The 23271-nt window shown below is 25.6% G+C and overlaps 2 protein-coding genes across 6 annotated transcripts in view; one reads left to right on the top strand and one right to left on the bottom strand.

Moving 5' to 3' along the window:
• Positions 1-19796, top strand: part of LOC135931175 (conserved oligomeric Golgi complex subunit 7-like) — a 56111-nt gene extending 36315 nt beyond the window's left edge. For 3 of the 4 annotated variants that reach the window (XM_065468089.1, XM_065468091.1, XM_065468092.1), the window contains one exon: positions 5589-6172. In XM_065468089.1, the coding sequence (XP_065324161.1) occupies positions 5589-5767 (179 nt within the window). In that variant the 3' untranslated portion in view covers positions 5768-6172. Of the gene's footprint in view, positions 1-5588; positions 6173-19708 lie in introns of those variants that run through there. The other variant, XM_065468090.1, reaches the window with a different exon arrangement.
• On the bottom strand, positions 378-21424 carry LOC135931176 (syntaxin-6-like). 2 transcript variants are annotated; one of them, XM_065468094.1, is made up of 4 exons: positions 21212-21424; positions 21057-21163; positions 7520-7614; positions 7000-7318 (listed from the first exon to the last, which is right to left on the bottom strand). In XM_065468094.1, the coding sequence occupies exons 1-4, from the start codon at positions 21365-21367 to the stop codon at positions 7245-7247; spliced, it is 432 nt and encodes a 143-aa protein (XP_065324166.1). In that variant the 5' UTR covers positions 21368-21424; the 3' UTR covers positions 7000-7244. The 2 variants fall into 2 exon arrangements, with proteins under 2 accessions (XP_065324167.1, XP_065324166.1); XM_065468095.1 differs by lacking the exons at positions 7000-7318; positions 7520-7614 and adding an exon at positions 378-627.
• Positions 21425-23271: the final 1847 nt, after the last annotated feature.

A 23271-nucleotide genomic window follows, 5' to 3' on the forward strand; every position in this document is an offset into this window, starting at 1 on the left:
ATTACAAGCAGAGATATACCCATTAAAGCCGGCCTCCTATACTAAAGGCGGGCGAATTTAAATATCTAGACATTGAGCAGGTAAGCCGCCGATTTTAAAATATTTTTAAATGGGCATGCAAGTGAATTTGAAATATTTTTCGGGCAAATAAGCAGAACGATCTTATACGGATTAAGAAATATTTTTATCTAGGCTGTGACCTAAATATCAAAAATATAATTAAATTTAACGAAAAAAGAGTAATGATTAAATCAATACGAAAAACAAATAAGTAATATTAATTTTTAAATATAATTAGAAATCAAATTGACAAGTATAAAAATAATTTGGTAGGAATTATAAATATCAAATAAAAGATTTTTGTTATGTTTCACAATTTTATAAATTTTGAGGTTTTTTAAAAATATAAAATAAAAAACTAAGCCAACCATTAAAATAATTTTTAAACATTTAGGCCAAATTTTTAGATACATGAGCGGGCGGGTGAATTTAAAAAAAACTTGGGTGGGCGTTTAAACTTTTTAAAACAATGGGCGAGCGTTCGGCTTAAAATCCCGCGCATAGCATATTGAAATCTCTTTTGATGCCGATACGGCTGGATATCGGACAAATACCTGGCTCCAATACCTATATATATAAATTAAAAACATGGACATAACTTAATCATTTTTTTAATTCATCAATTTATTTTTTAGCTATAACATTATAAAGTGCTATTTACCTGATGAGGACTAATTCTTGCAAATTAAGTACTGTACTATTGGTTGATTTTTTTCATATATTTTGAAATATTGGTAAATAATATTAAATAAATTATAATTTGTTATAAGAATTTTTTGAAAATTTTGAATTCGAGATTATTTCTTTTCGGATCATAGTTTGTTTTTTTAGAAAGGTACAGTGAGTTGTAAACGATTAATGTAAATATTCATTTCTTATAAGTTAGAAGGAAATAAAAATTAATAGAAGAATTTTTCAAAATTATCTCTCAATTAGAGAAGCACTAAAGATACATATATAAAATGATTTAAAATTAACAATTTCTCGATAAATTTTAAAAATATTAAATATAAAATAAATTATTCCATGACAAATCAGCAAGAAACTCGACCCACTCAGATTTTTTTTAGATTTTTACTAGTTTGCATATATTATGACTCAAAAAAAATTTTGCCTCCAATTTCAAAATGCGGCTAAGATCTAGGACTCTAAATGTCGAAAACTGTGGCATTTTGGACAAAATACATTCCCTTTAATTTTAGATATCTGTTTATGATTGAGCTAGAGGCGTCATTTAAATTTCTTTATATCTGGCATAATGATCATAAAATTAAATCGGAATTTTTCTCTCTCATTTTTTTATTCATAGCTATATTAATTAATAAATTTACAAAATTACAAGCTGGGCTAAGCACAAGTTTAGGAGTTATGGCTATTTAACCATTATAAAATTGTAAAAATTCTTAATAAATCATTAATTGTAATATATTTAGGTAAGTTTTTAAATATTTATCTATTTAAATAGGGTTGGTATTGTTAATGTATTAAATATATTTATTTACTTTATTTCTGAATTGGCTAATTTTTTATTTTTTTTATAAACAGTATATTAAAATCCATTCAATTTGGATAAACATATACGTTGTGAAGCATAAGAAATCTACTTCCTTGGATGATTAAACAGAATAAATCATTAACGATGAAATTTGTTAGATGCTTTGAAAATTTCTTCAGAAGATAATTATAATATTAGCGGTGAACATAAAATAATTAAGCAATTAAAAGATTAACTTTAAACCATTCTCGAAATTAAAACATGATATTGACTTTACCTAATTATTAAACCTTTAAAAACTAGAAGAATTTTCTACGACTGAATTCATGGCAAAGATATCAAAAAAATGATGTTTTATCCAATCCAAATATAAAGCCTAGGAGTGTTTCGAAATTATATTATAGAAATTATTGGGAAATTTTATAATTCCGCTTAAAAGAGTCGTATAATTCCTGATAAAACCCATTTTATTGCAATCTTAAGGAAATATAATCTAATTTAAAAGAAACACTTATTAATTTTACATTTTTAACAAAATTTATCAAAGATATTTTTTTCCTTATAGTGCAGTATCTCTAAGAATTTTTAAAAAGTCATAATCTACGCTAGAGATCTGCAAATAAATTATTTTTTAATTTCGGGCCAAAAATTACCCAGATTACTAATCTATAAGCTATCGCGAACTTATTTTGAAATCAAAGCAGAATGGCTTTCTTCGTAATACCCCATGGCAAACATTGGCAAAGGTTAGCAGCAAGAGCTAGCCTTCAGCATCCATATATGAATCAGATATCATTGAAATATATTCGCATATGGATGATGAATATGAAAAAATATCTTATTCCATTCCCGGAATATAAAAGTTCCATGCTTTTATGCCTAGGGAAAATTAAAGTTAAATTATCATATTATGAAAATTATTCAATTTACAATATATAAAAATTTAATTTTTTCTTCAATAAAATTGTACTCAAAAATTGATTTGTATTTTTTTAGCTATTTTTAATTACTTTTCCAGATCTTAAATATAACAATTCTTTTAAATATTAAACATAAAATATTTTGGCTTGTATTTACAATTATTGATTAATGCCAAATATTTAAGAATGCAATATAATAATGATTCTCCTAAATTTGAGCTCGACCAATTTTTACATTTGATTTCTTGATCATTTCCGGTTTTTGACATTCAAAATTTATAAACATTATATAATTAGGCTCTAAAGAAATTTAAATGACGCTAGCACAATTATTTCCAAAAATATCTAAAATTAAAAGGAGTTGATTTTCCCCAAATATTCCATTTTTTTGAAATTTAGAAACCCATATCATAGTATTATTTTCATATTTATAATGTATACAAACTTAAAAAAAAATTTCGAAACATCATAAGTGGTCAGGTAGCCTATTAGAAGGTTGAATTCTTTGGTATAGGCTAATAATAAAATCGCTTAGATTACAATTCTTATTTGGGGCTCATTATTTTTGTAAAAATCTAATCCTGAACCGACCTTATACCTTTTCCATTTTTTCTTCATAGAATCTTAACCATCCGAGCCTATATAAGGTTCGATACTATCCAGATTCGTTTAAATATTCATCAAGGCTAATATATTATTTAAAATATTTAATTGATATACTAGTGATGTAAAGTAACGGCGTTACCCTTTTTAGTAGGGGTGTACCGATACCACTTTTTGGAGGCCGATCCGATATTAAATTGATATCGGCCGATTATCTATCCGATATCATATCTAATTTTGTATTCTGTAAAGATACCAATGTTTAATTTTTAATATTAATTTTTAATATACTTTTTATTAGTATAACATCAAAAATTCAACTATACCATAACTTATGTCATTTAAATATATTATAATGATTAGTTATAGTTTATATTCAATTAAATTGCAATTCTAAAAGTATATAAAATATTTTTTATTGTTAAATTACTTTTATATAATAAGTAATAACATTAATCTATATATAATAATAAGTAATAAACAAATATATTATGAAATTTAAAATAATGTTTAACATTAATATATCGAAGATTTCTTTTTAGAAATAACAAAATTTCCAATTTATCAGAGGTCAGCCTGTGGGGATGGTAACTGTCCATATCACCTGCTTCACTAAAATCAGATTCTGAAGAGATTATCGCACACTTTTATAAACAGAATGCGCAAAAAAATAGCAATATGGCAGATGTTTATTAATTTATTATTATTAAAAAAATATACATAAAATTAATGATTTTAGATATAACTTTTTTATAACATTTTATTTTTGTTTAAGACTCCATTTTATCGGATAGGGTGGGAAAATTTAATAATATTGGCCAATAACCGATATTTTAAAATGGGTGAAATATCGGCCCGATCCGCTAAATAATATCGGTACATCCCTACTTTTTAGAAAAAGGAACTCATTTCATTACTTGATTATAAGGGTATCGAGTTTCTATATTTTTAGTAACGGTAACGCAATAGGGAAAAAAAATTATTTTTTCATATAATTTTAAACCGAGTTCATAATTCAGATAAACCACCAAAGTTTTTCATATTTATTTTATTCCAATTAATCTTGAATCAATCAGGTTATCGTCTATCTAGAATTGAAGTGCTCTACTTGACATTTTTGAATAAGTATTGGATTTTGATTGATTCATTTTCATAAATATATAAATAGAAACTAAATTTAATATTAACTTTTGGACATGTTAGAGCACTGTTAATTTTGAGCTTATTTCATAATTTTTTTATATACTTTATGATATTATCATATTTTATAATCACCCGTTGTGTACATTTTTTAAATTATATAATAATTATTCTAAAATATCTAAGTAGAAAATTATCAGTTAAATATTGGCATATTTTTTTATTCAGCTAAATTATTATTTCTATTAATAAATTAAATAACGATTGTGTGTCTATACTCTATATCATATAATTTGATGATATAGTAGTTACCATTATTCTAAAATATCTAAGTAGAAAATTATCAGTTAATTATTGCCATATTTTTTTATTCAGCTAAATTATTATTTCTATTAATAAATTAAATAACGATTGTGTGTCTATACTCTATATCATATAATTTGATGATTTATCGTAGTTACCTATGTTTATTTTGCTTTTGAACAAAAATAATTTATAAAATATGTATTTGCTCTACGTAAAATTTTTGATTATTTGAATAAAGTTATCACAAAAAGTTTTTAGTTAAAATTTTTTTTAGCCTATCATTTAGAAACAGTATTATAAATTACCTCTCCATTTTTTATTTATAATCTATAAATTCAATTCTTAACAATTTTGTAAGTAGAGCACCCCAATTTTAGACTAAAATTCCCTTAATTATAATTAATTTTATAACGAATATATGTCAATATTACTTTTTTCAGATGAAAACGATTTAACTCTGCCATGGCCCCCAGTATGAAATATTTTTACACAAATAAAGAAAACATATTCTATACTTTGTAAGTGTAGATTATGCCCTAATTTTAACCTCGATATCCAGCAGCCCAAATCTAAAAAATAAGGTTAAAATATGTTCTGATTAAGATTGATGAGGATCTGAAATGCAAATTCTTGTGAAGATGGACCAATAAGTTTTTTTTTAAATAAAGACTGCGCCAGATTACCCTGTTTAGCACAAGCTATATTGAGTATAAGAACTCTTGTTTATCTGATCAAAATTTTGAAACTCAATTGTTAAAAATTATTAATATATTATTTTTATATAATTTTATTTTTAGTATTTTTTAAGTAACTTATAACTTTTTTAAATAACGAGTAGCGCGTTTCTTTTTTCGAACATAACGAATAACTCATTTTTTTGGAAGTAACGTTTATAACACTAATAAATACAAGCATTGGTTAAATCTATTTTATTTATATATATTAAATCAAATTATACAAAAAAATTAAACCCTGAAAAAATGACAGTATGGGTTTAATCATTAACTCTAAGTTCGTTTTTGAATTTTTTATATGATGATTTTATCCCATGTATCATAATTTAGATTATTTCATCAATCTTTCAGAGGACTTGGGATTTTTTGCTTCGGATCTATTAAGAATGGTACGCCATTTTTTGGTTATCGAGGATAGACAAAGTTTTGAAAAAGATGCCCTCTTAGACGCTTACATCGATCACAAACATTTAATTGATAAATTATGTCGTATTCGTCTATGGGAATAGGATTAAAATTGTAGTTATACCATATCTTTTGATAATTTTGGGCTACATTAAGACGGGTTATTCATTACAAATTTTAATAAAATTTAGGGTTACGGGCATATTTTTATGGATGACGGGGGTCGCATATAATATTGTTATATATAATATAATACACAGGTTGTTTTATTTATTTGATATCTGATTTAATATATTGTAATTGTTGTTATACCATATCTTTTGATAATTTTGGGCTACATTAAGACGGGTTATTTATTACAAATTTTAATAAAATTTAGGGTTACGGGCATTTTTTGTGGATGACGGGGGTCGCATATAATATTGTTATATATAATTTAATATAATACATGAGCTGTTCAACAGGTTGTTTTATTTATTTGATATCTGATTTAATATATTGTTTGATGGCTTCAGCACATTTTTAAATAAATATCACTAATTGCTTTGTCTTAATTCTAAGAATATTCTAATTACTTTTTATTAGAAACAAAGATACTATTTTATTTTTACGCTTGTATTTTCCAGCCCGAAGATTGACCTTATTTTTATAAAATAAATTGCTTTGTCCTTAATCCTAGAACTTTTAATTCTTGTTTTTTTTAATAAATGTCATTTTTTAAATTTTTCCGTCCTATTTTTTTTAACTAAGCTCGGAACGGTTTTAAAAAAATTAAGCTGGAACCCAGCATTGGATTAATAATCCTAATTCCCTCGTTATTTTAATAGATTTTAATGACGATAACGTTTTTACCATTCCTTATTCCCTTAAATTTTAAAAAATAAAACTACCCCAAAAATAGATTAGAAATCTTGTATTGTTTGCTGGTAAATTCAGCAGGTAGAATTTTTAAATCGGGTGGAAAATAAGATTATTATATGTTTTTCATAATGTTGATCTTGCGTCATACCCATTGTAGTAGATGCCTGTGCAGGTGGAAGGAGGGAGAAAAATATTTTATAGACAACTGGCTGACTGACGAATTATTTTAAAATATTTCACAAACAAATTTCAACAAAAACTTAGGCCTATTTTTATAAGTTGTTGATAAAAAAAGCCTTATTTTCACAATCTGCATTAAATTTGGCAAAACCTTCAATTGCAAATATAGTTTAATTTTTATTTACTTTAAATTTTTTGTATGATCTTTTGTGCATTTATTTTCCCAAAAATTTTAGTCAAAATATTTTAAAATTTAATAATAATATATTTTTCATCAGTAACAATTAAAATTTAACAATGGCAATATTGTATATAATAAAATAATAATTGAATCATGCTAATAAATATATATTAAAAACATTTAAATATTTTTCCCCACAAATAAAATCATTGCTAGAATGGAGAGCAGAAAGATAGTTATTCATCATATTTACGAAAGTATGTTAAAGAAAATGATGGAAAGAGTGACGATCTTCAACTGTGTTACAAATAAATTTTACTCGAAAAATCTTACATGTGTATGAATAAATTTGAGTTTCATCATAAAAAAAATAAGATAAAAAGTATGAAGAGGACGAGTGATAAGATGGCAATGGCCCACCATTGTTTCTTGTCTGAAATTTAAAAAAAACAATATTTTCAATTATTAAATATAAATCAAATTATCTATTGTATGGTATTTTAATTAATCTTAATATATAAAATAATACCTTATTTGCCAAGAAAATATAAAATTAGCCCAACCATCCATTAAAAATAAAACAATAAATGCGCGATATATAATCAGTTATTTTGGTTATGCTTGAATGATAAACCTGAAGAGATTTTCATAGTTTTTGCCATTTTTTTCATAACCATATCCATCCGTGATTCGGTGTGATCAAGATCTTTAGAAAACTCATCAAGTATCCTATAATTTTAAATCGTATAAAAAGTCATTAAATTAATATATAAATATTTTAAAATTTTAATACCTTAAAAAATAATGAGTTTCCGATTTTTATATTTTGAAGATTTATCATTAACACTATTAAACTGTATAAAAAATGGAAATTATAAATTCGCTGACTGAAACATGATTGGCGATATATGTCAAACCTTTAACAGATTGGGATGCCTCACGTTTCGTAATATCTTGGCCAAATCATCAATTCACAGCCAAAAATCTCAATGAAATTTACCAAAAAGGAGTTAACAACGAACGGAAACATTTTGATTAAATATTTGGAAACAGAGTGAATTTATCTCATGATGGAAAATTTAAATTATATAAAAATACTTGCATAAATTATTATAAATTAAAAATTTATTTATAAATTATTTAGCCTTAATAAATTTAAAATTCAGTAATACAAGAACGTACAATAATGATACTTTTTTAGAAAAAATGACGGTTTGTAAAGCTTTTAACCCAAATCAATTTGAAAATAAACTTTTCTTAAAATATTACATGTTTTGAGTATTTTTAATATTTTTGTTTTTTTATATTTTAAATATTAAAAGGATAATTTTTGTTATGCTTTTCATTTAAATTTTTATAACAAATATAATAGTCCCTACCTTTTTATATAATCTAGAAACCAATAGAAGGGGGTTTGTATATATTGTTCTTGAAGGTGCTTCATGGTTTGCAGCAACATTTATAAAAGGTAGTTTAAATGCTGGAAGGGATTTATCATGGATAAGGCATTTCTGTTGTAAAATTTAATGATGACCACATGCACAAAATATAAGACTGTGCCTGAACGCAAAATATTTTTTTATTCATGTATGCCTCTGCATTAAATTTAAATATTCATAATAACTGATAAGTATATTAGTAATTGTGTGAATATATAGTGTGAAAAGATGTTGTATTTAATACATTGGTTGTATTATTAATGGCTTAGTGTTTAAAAAAATTACATTTAACTAGACATGTGCGCCGCCGATGATTTTGACCACGCCGACGCCGCGCGCCAAAAAATTGTCGGTGCTCAACACGCCGCCGCCGATGTAAAAATTCGGCGGCGTGACACATATTTTTTATTATTTATTTTATATATTATTTATGAATATTAGAAAAATATTAAATATTTTTTGAATTATTAAAAAATGCGATTTTATTTTTTAAAATTAATAAATACTATTTTCTATTAATTTGATTTGTAACAATCCTTATTCGCTCACTTTGGGCAGGTTTGTGACCAACGTGCTAGATAAAATAAGATTAGGACATTAAATTTGAAAAGGTAAATCTATATTTTATTCTTTTATTTTGATTCAAATAATTTACAACTCGTTAAATAAAATTTATTTTTTATCATAATAGAAATTTTATTTAATGATTTTTATTTTGTTGCCATTATAACATATATAAAAATACCAGGACTAAAACAATTATAATGGATCCTTCTTTTGCATGGAAACATTTTGGATCCTTAATATTAAAAACTGACACAAATAATAAGAGAACCAGTGTTGCTACAGATAAAGTCTTTTGTAATACATGCTTGCAAATAGCACTTGATAAAGATGGTGAGTAGTGTTGTTAAACGGCTCGTTTTGAGCCGATTTTTTAAAACGGCTAACTCTATTTTTTAGGCAGAAAAATATTACCTAAGCCTCGAGATTTCGATAATATATGCCTAGACCGTTGTTCCTTCTACGAGCAAAATCTTCAGGCTTGCGTAATATGTTTCTAGATTAATTGAGTTAGCCGTTTTTAAAAATCGGCTCAAAACGAGCCGTTTAACAACACTAATGGTGAGGATGAAAATGATTCTTCATTTTCAGAGTAAATTTTTTGATTATTTTATAAATATTAGTAAATTTTTTAATTAGTTATCCAATCAAATCTTTTTCAAAAAATATCAGCACATCAAATATAATAAAACATTTACTTGACAAACATGATTTATCATGTAAAGAAGAAATATCTAAACAAAATTTAAAGTTATTTTTCAAACCCATTGTAAAAGATACAACTGACCCTATAAAAGATAAAAAAATGGATTCTGGAAAGGAATTATGTTCTCATGTGTTGCAAGGATTTAATGCCATTCTCTTCTATAAATAATACTGGAATGCAAGATTTTCTAAAGGTTATTTGTAAAATCATTATAATTTTTTATAGGGCAATCTTAATTTTTATTTGTTAAGATATTTAATTATTTTATAACATCCCACATTTAGAATTTTTTATGGCATAATATTTTATTATTAACTTTTTAATATGTAGAAATATGGCATTATTTCAGATGCAAAGAATTACCTGACAGAACTACACTTAGCCGGAGTGGATTAGATGATGTTTATTTATCAATGAAAGCATACTATGCCAACAAATTAATGTAGGTCCTAAATTTTGTGCTATAACTTTTGATATGTGGACAGACAAATATAGACGGCGAAATTATATCACCTTTACTTTTCACGAAATAGATAATAATTTTAATATTGTATTTTATACATTGGCGACACATCATGTCACCCAAAAACATACCGCTGAAACTATTCTTTCCGAAATAGAAAAAGTTGAAAATGAATTTGACTTAGGGTCCAAGAAAATTCAAATGGTTATGGATGCAGGACCCAATGTAAAGAAAAGTGTTCGTCTAGGAGAATATGACCATCATTTATGTTTGGGGCATGGATTACATAATCTAGTGACAGTCGATGGAATAAAAAAAGTTAATAAAATTGAAAATCTCATTAAAAAAGTTAGAGAAGTTATAGTTGCCTTAAGATTCAAAACAGCGGATTTGGAAAATATAAACGATATAGAAAATAGAAAATGTTTTGAATCGATATCATATACATCGGATATTTAAGATTTGGATGATAATGATCCTTTTTATGAAGATCGTTTGGGGTATTATGATGATAGTGAAAATCAAAAATCATATTAGAAAAAACATAAAACCTTAAAATTAAATGTGCCTACACGTTGGCATAGTATTTTAATAATGCTGGAAAGTGTGACTGGCAATAACAAAAATCCTATAAATATTCTATTAAATAGAATGGAGAAACCGGATCTCAAATATTTAACTCCGATTGGGACTTGGTGTATGAACTTTTAAATTTTCTTAAAACCTTCAAACAAACTGTTGAATTTTTATCTGTCCAAAAAGGAGTTACTATAAATTTAGCCTTATTATTCGTTGTGAAATTAAAAATCATTTAATTGTAAAAGAAAATGATAGTCCACCCATAGCATCCCTTAAACAAAATATGCTTACTAAATTTGATCATAGATTTCTAGTATTTTAAAATACATAAATTATTTTTTATACATTATTCATTCTTTTATTTTTTTACTTAGGTGTTAGGAGCACTTTTGGATCCTCGTTTTCAATCAATAAACATAGTAAATGAATATTTAAAGGAAAAAAATATTACTCCGGTTGAATTTTTATGTCAACACGCTACCTCTCTACGATCTTACACGGACGAATTAAACGAATGTAAAACGACGGAAGTTGCTTCAAAACTCGATTATCTTAAGTCATTGGCTACGAAGCATTCATCTATTTAAAACAATAACCTGGAACAACAACACTATTTAACTAGTTTAGAAAAATAGTGTTATTCATTATTTTCGCCTTATAATTTGGAGATAAAAGATGTCTTAGATTTTTGGAAGATAAGAGCATTGGATCTTCCTAAACTTTCAATATTAGCTAGAAAGGTCCTGTGCGTTCCAGCTACAAGCACACCCAGCGAGCGTGTATTTTCTATAGCTGGGCTCAATCTGAACTCTAAAAGATCATTATTATGTCCTTTAAATCTTAATAAAATAATATTTATTCATGATAATTATAACTTAATAAAATCATTAAATTATAGTTATAAACATAATAAAGTATAAATTTTATTTTAAAAGTGTTTCCAATGAATTTATAAATTTACTTTAAAAAATTTAAGTTAGAAAAATATTTGACGCCGCAGCGCCGCGCCGCCGCCGATTTTTGTGGCGGCGTCTAAATCGATTCGCCGCCGCCAGCCGATCATTTTAAAAAAAGAAACGCCGCCGCCGAAAATGCTGTCGGCGCACATGTCTACATTTAACAGAAATTATAATTCAGTATCGCACATATAATATGAAATAAGATGGGGAGTACCTATGTATGATGGATAGAAAATTTAAAAATCTACTTGTTAATGAAGTAAGTTTTAGAGCTTAAAATGAAATCACAAAGTCATTCTGTAATTCCAATAATAATCAACAGATAGAAGCCTATATTTCATTTAAATTACCAGAAATCAAATGTTAGCCAAAAAAATGAAATAGATTTTAGGAGATCCTTCATATGTGTAGTGTTGTAAAAGTCCGTTCTTTTGAAAAAACATGGCGAAGAACGATGTTTCTTTAATTTTTGATGTACTCATTTTTTGACGAACGCATTCGTTTTTTATGTTTATTTAATTAAAATATATATTATTAAAAGATTTTATTATATTATTCAGCTGTTTCCTTCAAATATTTTTCAGTATGCCTTTAGTTTTCACTAGTATGTGGTTTATATTTTATTATATTTCGGTTTAAAAATTATTATATAAAGCATCTGATAGTTAAGTTATATATAATATTTCATAGTCTAATTCCCCTAAGAATTCTAATTTTTAAAAGAAATTAATAAAAGAATTAGTAGATCATGGAGCTAATAGCCATGACAATTTCCAATTAGAAATAAAGGAATTTGGACCATTCGACTTAGTCCCGATCATATCCGATATTACCTGCTCAGCCCAACTAATATATAATATAAGAAACTCGTAGAAAACCAAGAAATGTAGAAGTTTTAAGTCAATTCTGAAATATTTAGTGAAAAATTGGGATAATGTTTGCCCATCGAAATTTTTTGAACAAAGGATAAACATTAAATTTTTTAAATAACCTTCCAGAAATAAAATCTTTATTAAGCAAATATACAATACCATACTTGGCTTTGGTGGAAGCAGTCTTTAGCGTAAAATATTCAGCTTTACAAAATGTTCTTCCTTATCATTTTTACCTTATATTCTATAACAAAATTAAAATATTAAATTCAACGACTAACATGATGTTTGTGAATGAATTTGAACGTTCTTTTTTGCACGTGAATTTTGAACGTGAATGTATTCGATTTTATGTCATGATCGATGAATGCAAACAAAACAGTGCTTTCAACTTCTGTCATGCAGGTTACCATGTCTCCCTCATCAGCGGGAGACTCCTGCAATTTTTTAATTTACAAGCAGACATCTCACTACTGCAATTGAAAATCTCTCGCATTAATCTACCGCAATTTTTTTAAATACATTTTAACGTTTTCTCTATCTAAATAATAATTTTGAGAACAGTAATTGATATTTTTAATATAAATTTTAAATATTTATTCGAAAAACATGTCTAGTTTGTAAATTTCTTTTTATCCTGTTTTATTTTTATCCAATAATAAATCAACATCATTTATTTTATTCATATTTTATTATTTTCAGTGTGTTTGTGTATAACTTTATAGGGCTTGGCGCTTAATTATCACGTTCAGGTTAAATAAATACATATAAAATAATATTATACTTATCTCAATGTTAATGGTAATTATTTTATTTATTATAGTTCAATCATATTATTAATAATACAGATTAAACTACAGTTGCGGAAATCGTATGCATCACAGAGCTATCTATCATCACAATGTGTATCGAATCTTTTCCCCATAATATTTGACTACAATATAAGTGCAATTTTTACTTGTGATAGAACAAAAATGAGCAATGCTATCACAAATGTTTTATGACCTGAATCTAAGAGGTCAATTCTAGGCGATTTGAAAGGTCGACATCCATAATTTTAACAGATGCGTCTAATATGAGAAATTTTAAAACTTTTCCCTAGATCCTTCGCAATTTCAACAAGAATAAGGCATTTCAATAAAACTGTTAAAAATATTTTCCTCGGATAGTGAAAAATACATCCATATCTAAAGATGTGCGCCGACAGCATTTTCGGCGGCGGCGTTTCTTTTTTTAAAATGATCGACTGGCGGCGGCGAATCGATTTAGATGCCGCCACAAAAATCGGCGGTGGCGGCAAATATTTTTTTAACTTAAATTTTTTTAAATTAAATTTATAAATTCATTGGAAACACTTTTAAAATAAAATTTATACTTTATTATGTTTATAACATTAATTTAATGATTTTATTAAGTTATAATCATGAATAAATATTATTTTATTTAGATTTAAAGGACATAATAATAATCTTTTAGAGTTCAGAAGCCCAGCTATAGAAAATACATGCTCGCTGGGTGTGTTCGTAGCTGGAACGCACAGGACCTTTCTAGCTTATATTGAAAGTTTAGGAAGATCCATTGCTCTTATCTTCCAAAAATCGAAGACATCTTTTATCTCCAAATTATAAGGCGAAAATAATAAATAACACTCTTTTTCTAAACTGGTTAAATATTCTTGTTGTTCCAGGTTATTGTTTTGAATAGATGAATGTTTCGTAGCCAATGACTTAAGATAATCGAGTTTTGAAGCAACTTCCGTCGTTTCACATTCGTTTAATTCGTCCGTGTAAGGCCGTAGAGAGGTAGCGTGTTGACATAAAAATTCAACCCGAGTAATATTTTTTTCCTTTAAATATTCATTTACTATGTTTATTGATTGAAAACGAGGATCCAAAAGTGCTCCTAACACATAAGTAAAAAAAATAAAAGAAAGAGAAATAATATATAAAAAATAATTTATGTATTTTAAAATACTACTTGAAGATCGGTTATTGGAAATCTATGATCAAATTTAGTAAGCATATTTTGTTTAAGGGATGCTATAGGAGGACTATCATATTCTTTTGCAATTATATGATTTTTAATTTCACTACGAAATAATAAGGCTAAATTTATATTAACTCCTTTTTGGACAGATAAAAATTCAAGTTTTTTTGAAGGTTTTAAGAAATTAAAAGTTCATGCACCAAATCCCAATCGGAGTTAAATAATTTGAGATCCGATTTCTTCATTCTATTTAATAGAATATTTATAGGATTTTTGTTATTGCCAGTCACAGTTTTCAGCATTATTAAAATACTATGCTAACTTGTAGGCACATTTAATTTTAAGGTTTTATGCTTTTTCTCATAAGATTTTTGATTTTCACTATCATCATCAAACCCCAAGCAATCTTCATAAAAAGGATTATTATCATCCAAATCTAGAATATTCGATGTATATGATATCGATTCAAAACATTTTCTATTTTCTATATGTTTATATTTCAAAATCCGCTGTTTTGAATCCTAAGGCAACTATAACTTCTCACTTTTTTAATGAGATTTTCTATTTAATTAACTTTTTTTATTCCATAGATTGTCACTAGATTATGTAATCCATGCCCCAAACATAAATGATGGTCATATTCTCCTAGACGAACACTTTCTTTACATTGGGTCCTGCATCCGTAACCATTTGAATTTTCTTGGACCCTAAATCAAATTCATTTTTAACCTTTCCATCTCAGAAAGAATAGTTTCAGCGGTATGTTTTTGAGTGACATGATGTGTCGCCAATGTATAATATACAATATTAAAATTAGTATCTATTTCGTGAAATGTAAAGGTAATATAATTTCGCCGTCTATATTTGTCGGTCCACATATCAAAATTTAGGACCTATATTAATTTGTTGACATATGTATGCTTTCATTGATAACTACACATCATCTAATCCACTCCGGCTAAGTGTAGTTCTATCTGGTAATTTTTTTATCTGAAATAATGTCATATTTCTACATAATAAAAAGTTAATAATAAAAATATTATGCCATAAAAAAATTGTAAATGTGAGATGTTATAAAATAATTAAATATCTTAACAGTTAAAATAAAAATTAAGATTGCCCTATAAAAAATTATAATGATTTTACAAATAGCCTTTAGAAAATCTTCCATTCCAGTATTATTTATAGAAGAGAATGGCATTAAATCCTTCTAACATATGAGAACATAATTCCTTACCAGAATCCATTTTTTTATCTTTTATAGGGTCAGTTGTATCTTTTACAATGGGTTTGAAAAATAACTTTAAATTTTGTTTAGATATTTCTTCTTTACATGATAAATCATGTTTGTCAAGTAAATGTTTTATTATGTTTGATATGCTGATATTTTTTGAAAAAGATTTGATTGGATAACTAATTCAAAAATTTACAAATATTTTTAAAATAATCTAAAAGTTTACACTGAAAATGAATAATTATTTTTATTCTCATTATCTTTATCAAGTGCTATTTGCAAGTATATATTACAACAGACTATCTGTAGCAACACTGGTTCTCTTATTATTTGTGTCAGTTTTTAATATTAAGGATCCAAAATGTTTCCATGCAAAAGAAGGCTTTGCTTGCAAGGATACATTATATTTTGTTACAGGGTATTACAATGCTGCATCCATTATAATTGTTTTAGTCCTGCTATTTTTATATATGTTATAATGGCAACAAAATAAAAATCATTAATTAAAATTTCCTATTATGATAAAAAATAAATTTTATATGACGAGTTGTAGATTATTTGAAGCATCAAAAATTAAAAGAAAAATATAGAATAATATAAATACCTTTTCTAATTTAATGTCCTAATCTTATTTTATCTAGCACGTTGGTCACAGACATGCCCAAAGTGAGCGAATATGGATTGTCACAAATCAAATTTATAGCAAATAATATTTATTAATTTTAAAAAATAAAATCGCATTTTTTAATAATTCAAAAAATATTTAATATTTTTCTTCTAATTACAATTCATAAATAATATATAAAATAAATATTATACATAATAATAAAAAATATGTATCATGCCGCCACGCCGCCAAATTTTTATCGGCGGCGGCGGCGTGTTGAACGCCGACATTTTTTTGGCGGCGGCGTCGGCGTGGTCAAAATTACTGGCGGCGCACATGTCTAACCATATCGCTAACCACATAATGGTAAATATAGCTGATCAGGGTTATCAATACATGTCAACTTTCTGCGCTGATAATGCCTCTGTGAATTTTGGCAAAAATCAAAGTATATTTACCAAATTGAGGCAGCACAATAATAACTTAATATCAATTGGCTGCATATGCCAACATAATTCTTGCAAGAAGGCAATGAATGTATTATCTGTGGATGTCGAAGTAATTGTGATAAAATGTTATAACAAATTTAGTTCATCAACTAAGAGTTAATGAATTAAAAGAGTTGGTGGAGTGGTCTGATCTGGAATTGTGAGTTGTTGTGACATGCCCCTATCAGATGGCTATCATTAATACCTGTCATCGTTAGAATTTTAAAATTTTACGAACCTTTTAAAAAAATACTTCTTAAATAAAGCTTATAAATGCTGTCATAAAATTTTGAAAAATTTTTTCGAGGATGAAATGGTAGAAGAATATTTAGGAATGGTTTTACATGTAGGAAATCTACTGTATGCTGTTAATATTCATCTGCAATCAGAATAATCTTTATTAATAAAGATTCACAAAATTATGTTGCAGCTGTGTTCATCTTTACAGTTAAAAATTAATAATAAATTTTATGTGGCTATTGCTAAAAATATCATATTAAAATGTTCAAATATTACTCTAATTAATGTATTTTTAAATGAAGCAAATATTTTTATTAAGATAATTTTAGAATATTTGATATCAAAATTTGATTTCAATAACTCGATTTACAAATGTATAGATATTATGACCATAGAACAGAACCATCAATTGATGGTTTTTGTAAATTTAATAAATATATTAAAAATATCGATAGACAGTTGTTTTGTTTGAGGAGATTGTAATTCTCTCTATTTTTTATAGTGCTGTAAACGTTACCACAAAAAAGAAACGGGTTACCGTTACTCGTTACATCTGAAAAAAGGAACGCGTTACCGTTACTCGTTACCTTTTCATAAAAGGAACGCGCGTTACCGACTTTTCAAAAAAGAAACGGGCTACTCGTTACTTAAAAAAATTAAATATATACAAAAATAATATTATTTTTTCTGACAATATATAATAAAATAAAACTATACAAAAAGAATATATAAGATCGTTTTATAAAAAAATATATTATTTAATTATAATATAAATAAAATTATAATTTTTTCGCAACAATTGATTTCAAAATTTTGATCAGACAAACAAGAGCGCTTAGTGCTCAACACAGCTGGTTAAATAAAGAGATGTTATATATAGTATTTTAATAATAAATAAAATCTATAATGAAATTCTCTGTCAAATTTTGTTATTGGATAAATTCTGGTTACGCCACTATTTCATATATATATATTATTTAAACAAAGTTTTTTAAAATCACTATTTTTTATTCTTTAAATTTATTAACAATTATAATCAAACCAATAGCAATACTAAAACAAGAAATAGAAGATATAAAAAACTCAATATAATACTTTGAACCAAAACCAATATTTTGTTAATCTAGGGTTTTTAATGTTGGTCCCCAGCCCAGTACAGTATAATTTAATTGCCTATATTTAGGGCTGTGCCAATCCACATATTTTTCACCGATCCGATATTGCTTCAAACCCGATCCGATATTTATATTAATTTTTCACCACCCCCTTTGAACCAAATGTAATTATGAAATCAATATTTTTTATGCAAAAAATCAAATTATGCATTTAATTTAATTTTTTTTATTTCTACAATTAAGACTATAAATTAAAAAACATATATTTGATAATATATCCATTTTAGGTTGGTATGAATTATAAAATTGTATTTAATATATTAAATTATAATATATTAAATTGTTTTAATAAAGACGAGAGCCTCTAAATTTTTTGGTAATAAGCTTCTACGATATGGAGTATCTATATCCCTTGCCGTACTGAAGGTAATACAGATGATTCCTCAGATAACGCATTTTGCAAAATTATCTTTGTCTTTTGTAAAATATTTCCATAATTCAGATACCATATTTAAAAATATTCTTTTATTTAAAGTATAAATAATAAAATTGGAGTTATTATTTAAAAAGATTTAAAATAATTAAAACTTTGGGTGTTCCTTTCAATTTTAATAAAAAAAAAATTTTAAATACTATAAATCTAATTTAAAAAGAATAAAATTTAGAGGGTGTTGTGCATTTGCATTGTTAAAAAAAATTATTTATAAAATATAATAATGTAAAATAAATATACATAACATAAAATATCAAAAAGAAGAAAATAAAAAGATCGGATCGGTTTTTACAGGTATCGGCCCTTTTTGGAAAACGCTAAATATCGGTGTTGATCCGATTCGATATTTAATATCGATACAACCCTACTTATATTTTAATTCCATGATTAAGCTTTTCAAAATATAAGAATATTATTCTATTATTAAAGTAATGTTTAAAATAATGATATATTAATTTATCTTTTTACCTAAAATGCTTTTTTAAGTTTGAACTGCTGGACATTGAAGTTGAAATATTTGTGTTGGGATATAATTTACATTTACAAAGTGTAGACTTGGTACCATTAATTGTCTTTATTGGTTTAAAATATATTTCAAATTAGGGTCAGGGAAGGGTTAAATCATCTTCATCTGAAGAAGTAAGTACTATGGACATAATATTCTTAAAATAAATTATAAGAATATTAATATCATTATTAACATTTACTTTGAATTTTGATTGAATATTAATTTCGACAGAAAATTTAACAACGAGAATTTAAAATAAAAATGAAGGAAGTGATTGATATGAATTAAAACTCGGCTTAAATTATTTATATTAAGAATTAAAAAATAAATAAAAAAAATTTTATAATGCAATAAAATATGTTTTTTTTTTGTATTAAGTCTCAAAAAAAGAAACGCGTTACCATTATGTTACTCACCTCTAGAAGGAGGTAACGTAACGACGTTACTTCACAGCACTAATTTTTTATGATTCGCCAGAATACTTAAAGTTAGATGGTCTAAAAATAATTCCCCGTGCTTGGGAAAAATATGCATGTTTTAACCTTACTTCATTTTAATGCCTCATCATAGCGCATTTCTAGCCTGATGAGGACTGCCTGGAGAAAGAAGAGAAATCGGATTGCTCAAACAATCTTATAGGCTGAGCTAATGGTTAAACAAAATTAGAATATGTCATGCCAGGAATTTTATAAATATCTTAATAACGGCGGTAAACATTTAGTTCCATTTAATATATAATTAACATTATAACTCTATTTAATTTTCCATATTTTTTTATATATTATAAACTTATTTATACATTCACATAAAATAAATATAATTTTTACATTGTAAAATTAAAATCGTTTTTTAAATTTTATTACATCCTTATATTTAAAAAAGATCATTGGTTTTTTTTATAAAATTATATTTTAATAAATCAAGATGTTATTTTAATAATAAAGATAGTATTTAAAAAAATTTTGTCTCATTTGAAAAATAGCTACTTATTACCGACTTTGTATTTATAAAGTAATTATAAAAAATAATAGGTGAATAACTAAGACCCGAAAAAAAAAATTTTTATGCAATTTTATATTTCCACTGCAAATTTCATATTTCCCCCGCAAAATACCAAATTTCTCCTGCAATTTGAAAATTTTGGCTTGGCAACCCTGGTTATAATTAAGAGATTATTTTCATTTGTAGTTAATAAAAAAAACCAAATAGGTTGTTTTAATTAATATTAACCTATATTGATTATTTCATTTATTAAAAATGTAGATATAAAGTCTGCTATAATAAATGTCATTGGCTGTAAAGGATGCTATTGGAAAGCATTTTTTTAAATGCCATATTTATTGGTAAGTAATGATAAACAATTTAAAAATTGATTTAAAAATTGTTTATTTTAATTTTTTACCATTAATTCACATTTTAATATTCATGTAATGTCATTGGTTTACACTATCTTTATAAAAAATTTACTGATTAAATAAACATTCTAGAAATAGTTTGTATGTTATTGTATTGAACATACATTCCAATTATATTCTGTATAAACTTGTTATAATAAAATATAAATCATAAATATCCTTCACTATCAGGTATATTTTCATTCAATTATTATTTTATATGACCTAAATACCTTATATTAGCTTTTTGATAAACTTTTTATAGATTTCATGAAAGTTTTAAAAAAATTAAAATATTTTGGGCTTGATTTAATAAAAAAAAAGTGACTTTATGTCTTACTTTTGATAATATATATAATAAATTGTATCCCCCCCCTCCCCCAAGTTTTTAAGCAATAAACCACTAGTTGTATTATATTAAATTAGAGTCATTTAACCACCCCTGAATATAAGTCTTTGTGAAATATAAATAAAATTAGCCTTCTCCTCCAAGCTATAATTAACTATATTAAAAAATATTTTACACAGATTGATGATCCAATTCACCACTTATCTGGTGGCTCATGTCTTTTAAAACTTTGATACTGCCTCCAATTTTTTCAAGTTGTTCATTTTGGGCGTTAATTTTATGCTATGTTATAATATTAACAATTTTGGTGGATGGATTTATAAATATAACCTGTTGTATTTGTCTATGATTCATATCATTAAAAAAATTAATATCATTTGCTTGATTTAAAGAAAATTCTTTTGCAGGTATAACATCAGGAATGTTCTCATCTTCCTGAGTTATTTTTTGGTATTTGTGATAATAATTAGTTATTAATCCATTCATTATTTTAGTTTACAACATAATAACACTCATTACAGCTGTGTGCAAATTGGAATTATATCTTACCCATTAAGAGTTTTAAAAAAATCTATAAATTTACTAAACAATGACTGTCCTAGCAAATCACATTATAGCATTCTCAAAATATTATAACCAATTAAGAGTTTAAAAATATGTATAGCAATTTATTAAACAATAACAAAATTTACCTATGAGCGGTAACGAAGTGGGAAAGTGTTAAATTTGCTACCCTATCTGTATGCTTGTTCTCATAGATATTATTCTACGTTAGTAAAAATTAAACTCCAACACACTCCCCTCCTCCTAAGAAAATGTAAAATATATATCACTATTAATAATTTGAAAGAAAATAGTTAAAAGTTAACATTTTTAAAATATGATTATAATTCAAAACTTTTAGAAAAGGCGCATTTTTAAAAAAATAAATGAAATCCTAAAAATATTTATAAAAATCAGCAGCCAAAGTTCAGTTCCCCTAATGATCTCCAGAAAAATTTATAGAGGAACACTACGCTCCCCCTCCCTATAGGAAAATGCCTGAGATTTTTAAATTCTTTGATCTTGGGTTTTTGGGTAACCTCCTATTTTATGTTAACTATGTTTATGTGTTTCATACAATTCTACAATATTTTTATACTAAATAGCTACTTTTTTTAATAGCGGTAGCTTTAGCGTTTTACTTTTTTAAATAATATAAATTATCGGAATATATAATTCTAAAATCGTAATCTTGTTATTTTATTTAATCTTGAAATTAATATTTAAGAATCTGATTATAAATCTAATTTTCGAAATTAAAATGTTCATGATAGAGATAGTTTTAAAAGTTATATCTTTTCTTAAAAATTTAATATAAAAAATTATATATATTCTTAAAAATTCTCCAAAACTAAAATACACTTTATTTTTTTTAATAATCAAAAACTTCAATAAACTTTATTTTATTTAATATATATATATATAAATTATATACATGATATCTTTTTCATAAAACAAATTCAAATTATAATCAATTTTTTTTCAAAATTATTGCCCAAACTATATTAGGACATGTCACCCCTTTATGGGCCAATGACATTCCTTATATTAAATATAATATCTAATATATATTTAAATAATATTATAAGAAAATATTACAAATTATTTTGAATAACTAAAATAAGATTTTTCCCATTAATATGCACTTGATTATTATTGATACTAGATGAAAGCCCGTCAAAAATGACGGGGAATGAGATTTTTATTCATTTTTTACGATAGATGTCATGCCAGGTCCAAGCTCACAATATTAGGAAGCATATAATTATTAACCAGCCCAGCTCAACCCTTAATAATTTGTTAAAGATATTCCCATGTCAGGTGCAAGCTAATATAAATTTTGAGGTTCCAAGCCCAGTCGTATCCAATATAATTTTGAAAATTTTTTCCAACGGAGATAGTTAAATTTTTAATTGAATTATAACCACATGAAGGGGATATATCTGATTTACCAATTAGTTCAAGATTTTAAAAAAAAACATGTGAATTCGTATTAAGGGAAACTGGGAAAGCCTGGGAAAACCACTTATTAGAGAATCATGACAAATAAAATAAAAATAACCGACTCTTATACTTTTTGGTAATATGATCAATTATAGTTATATATAAAAAATAAATTGTTGTTTATTATATAGGGTTATTGTAGCTTTTCGGATAAATTTAATGTATGTCTTGCATTTCCCAAATTATTTGTCTATATTTTATGTTAAGTAAAAAAAATGCTATCTATTTAAATAACAAAAATGCCATTAAACACTAATGAAACTTATATGCTAATTATATATATATATTTTTTAAGAAAATATTTTTTAAGAAAATATTTTTTATTGACATATAAATTTAGGCTA

Source organism: Gordionus sp. m RMFG-2023, chromosome 1, assembly GCF_954871325.1.
Source record: "Gordionus sp. m RMFG-2023 chromosome 1, tfGorSpeb1-WG-v2, whole genome shotgun sequence".
Taxonomy (NCBI): domain Eukaryota; kingdom Metazoa; phylum Nematomorpha; class Gordioida; order Chordodea; family Parachordodidae; genus Gordionus; species Gordionus sp. m RMFG-2023.

Excerpts from the sequence above, each read along its gene's own strand:
- LOC135931176 (XM_065468094.1), bottom strand. The coding sequence starts at position 21,367 with ATGAATGGATTAATAACTAATTATTATCACAAATACCAAAAAATAACT. Across the intron at positions 21,164-21,211 it reads ATCATAGACAAATACAACAG|CATAAAATTAACGCCCAAAA; the intron begins GTTATATTTATA and ends ATTATAACATAG. Across the intron at positions 7,615-21,056 it reads GAATTGGATCATCAATCTGT|GATACTTGATGAGTTTTCTA; the intron begins GTAAAATATTTT and ends TTAAAATTATAG.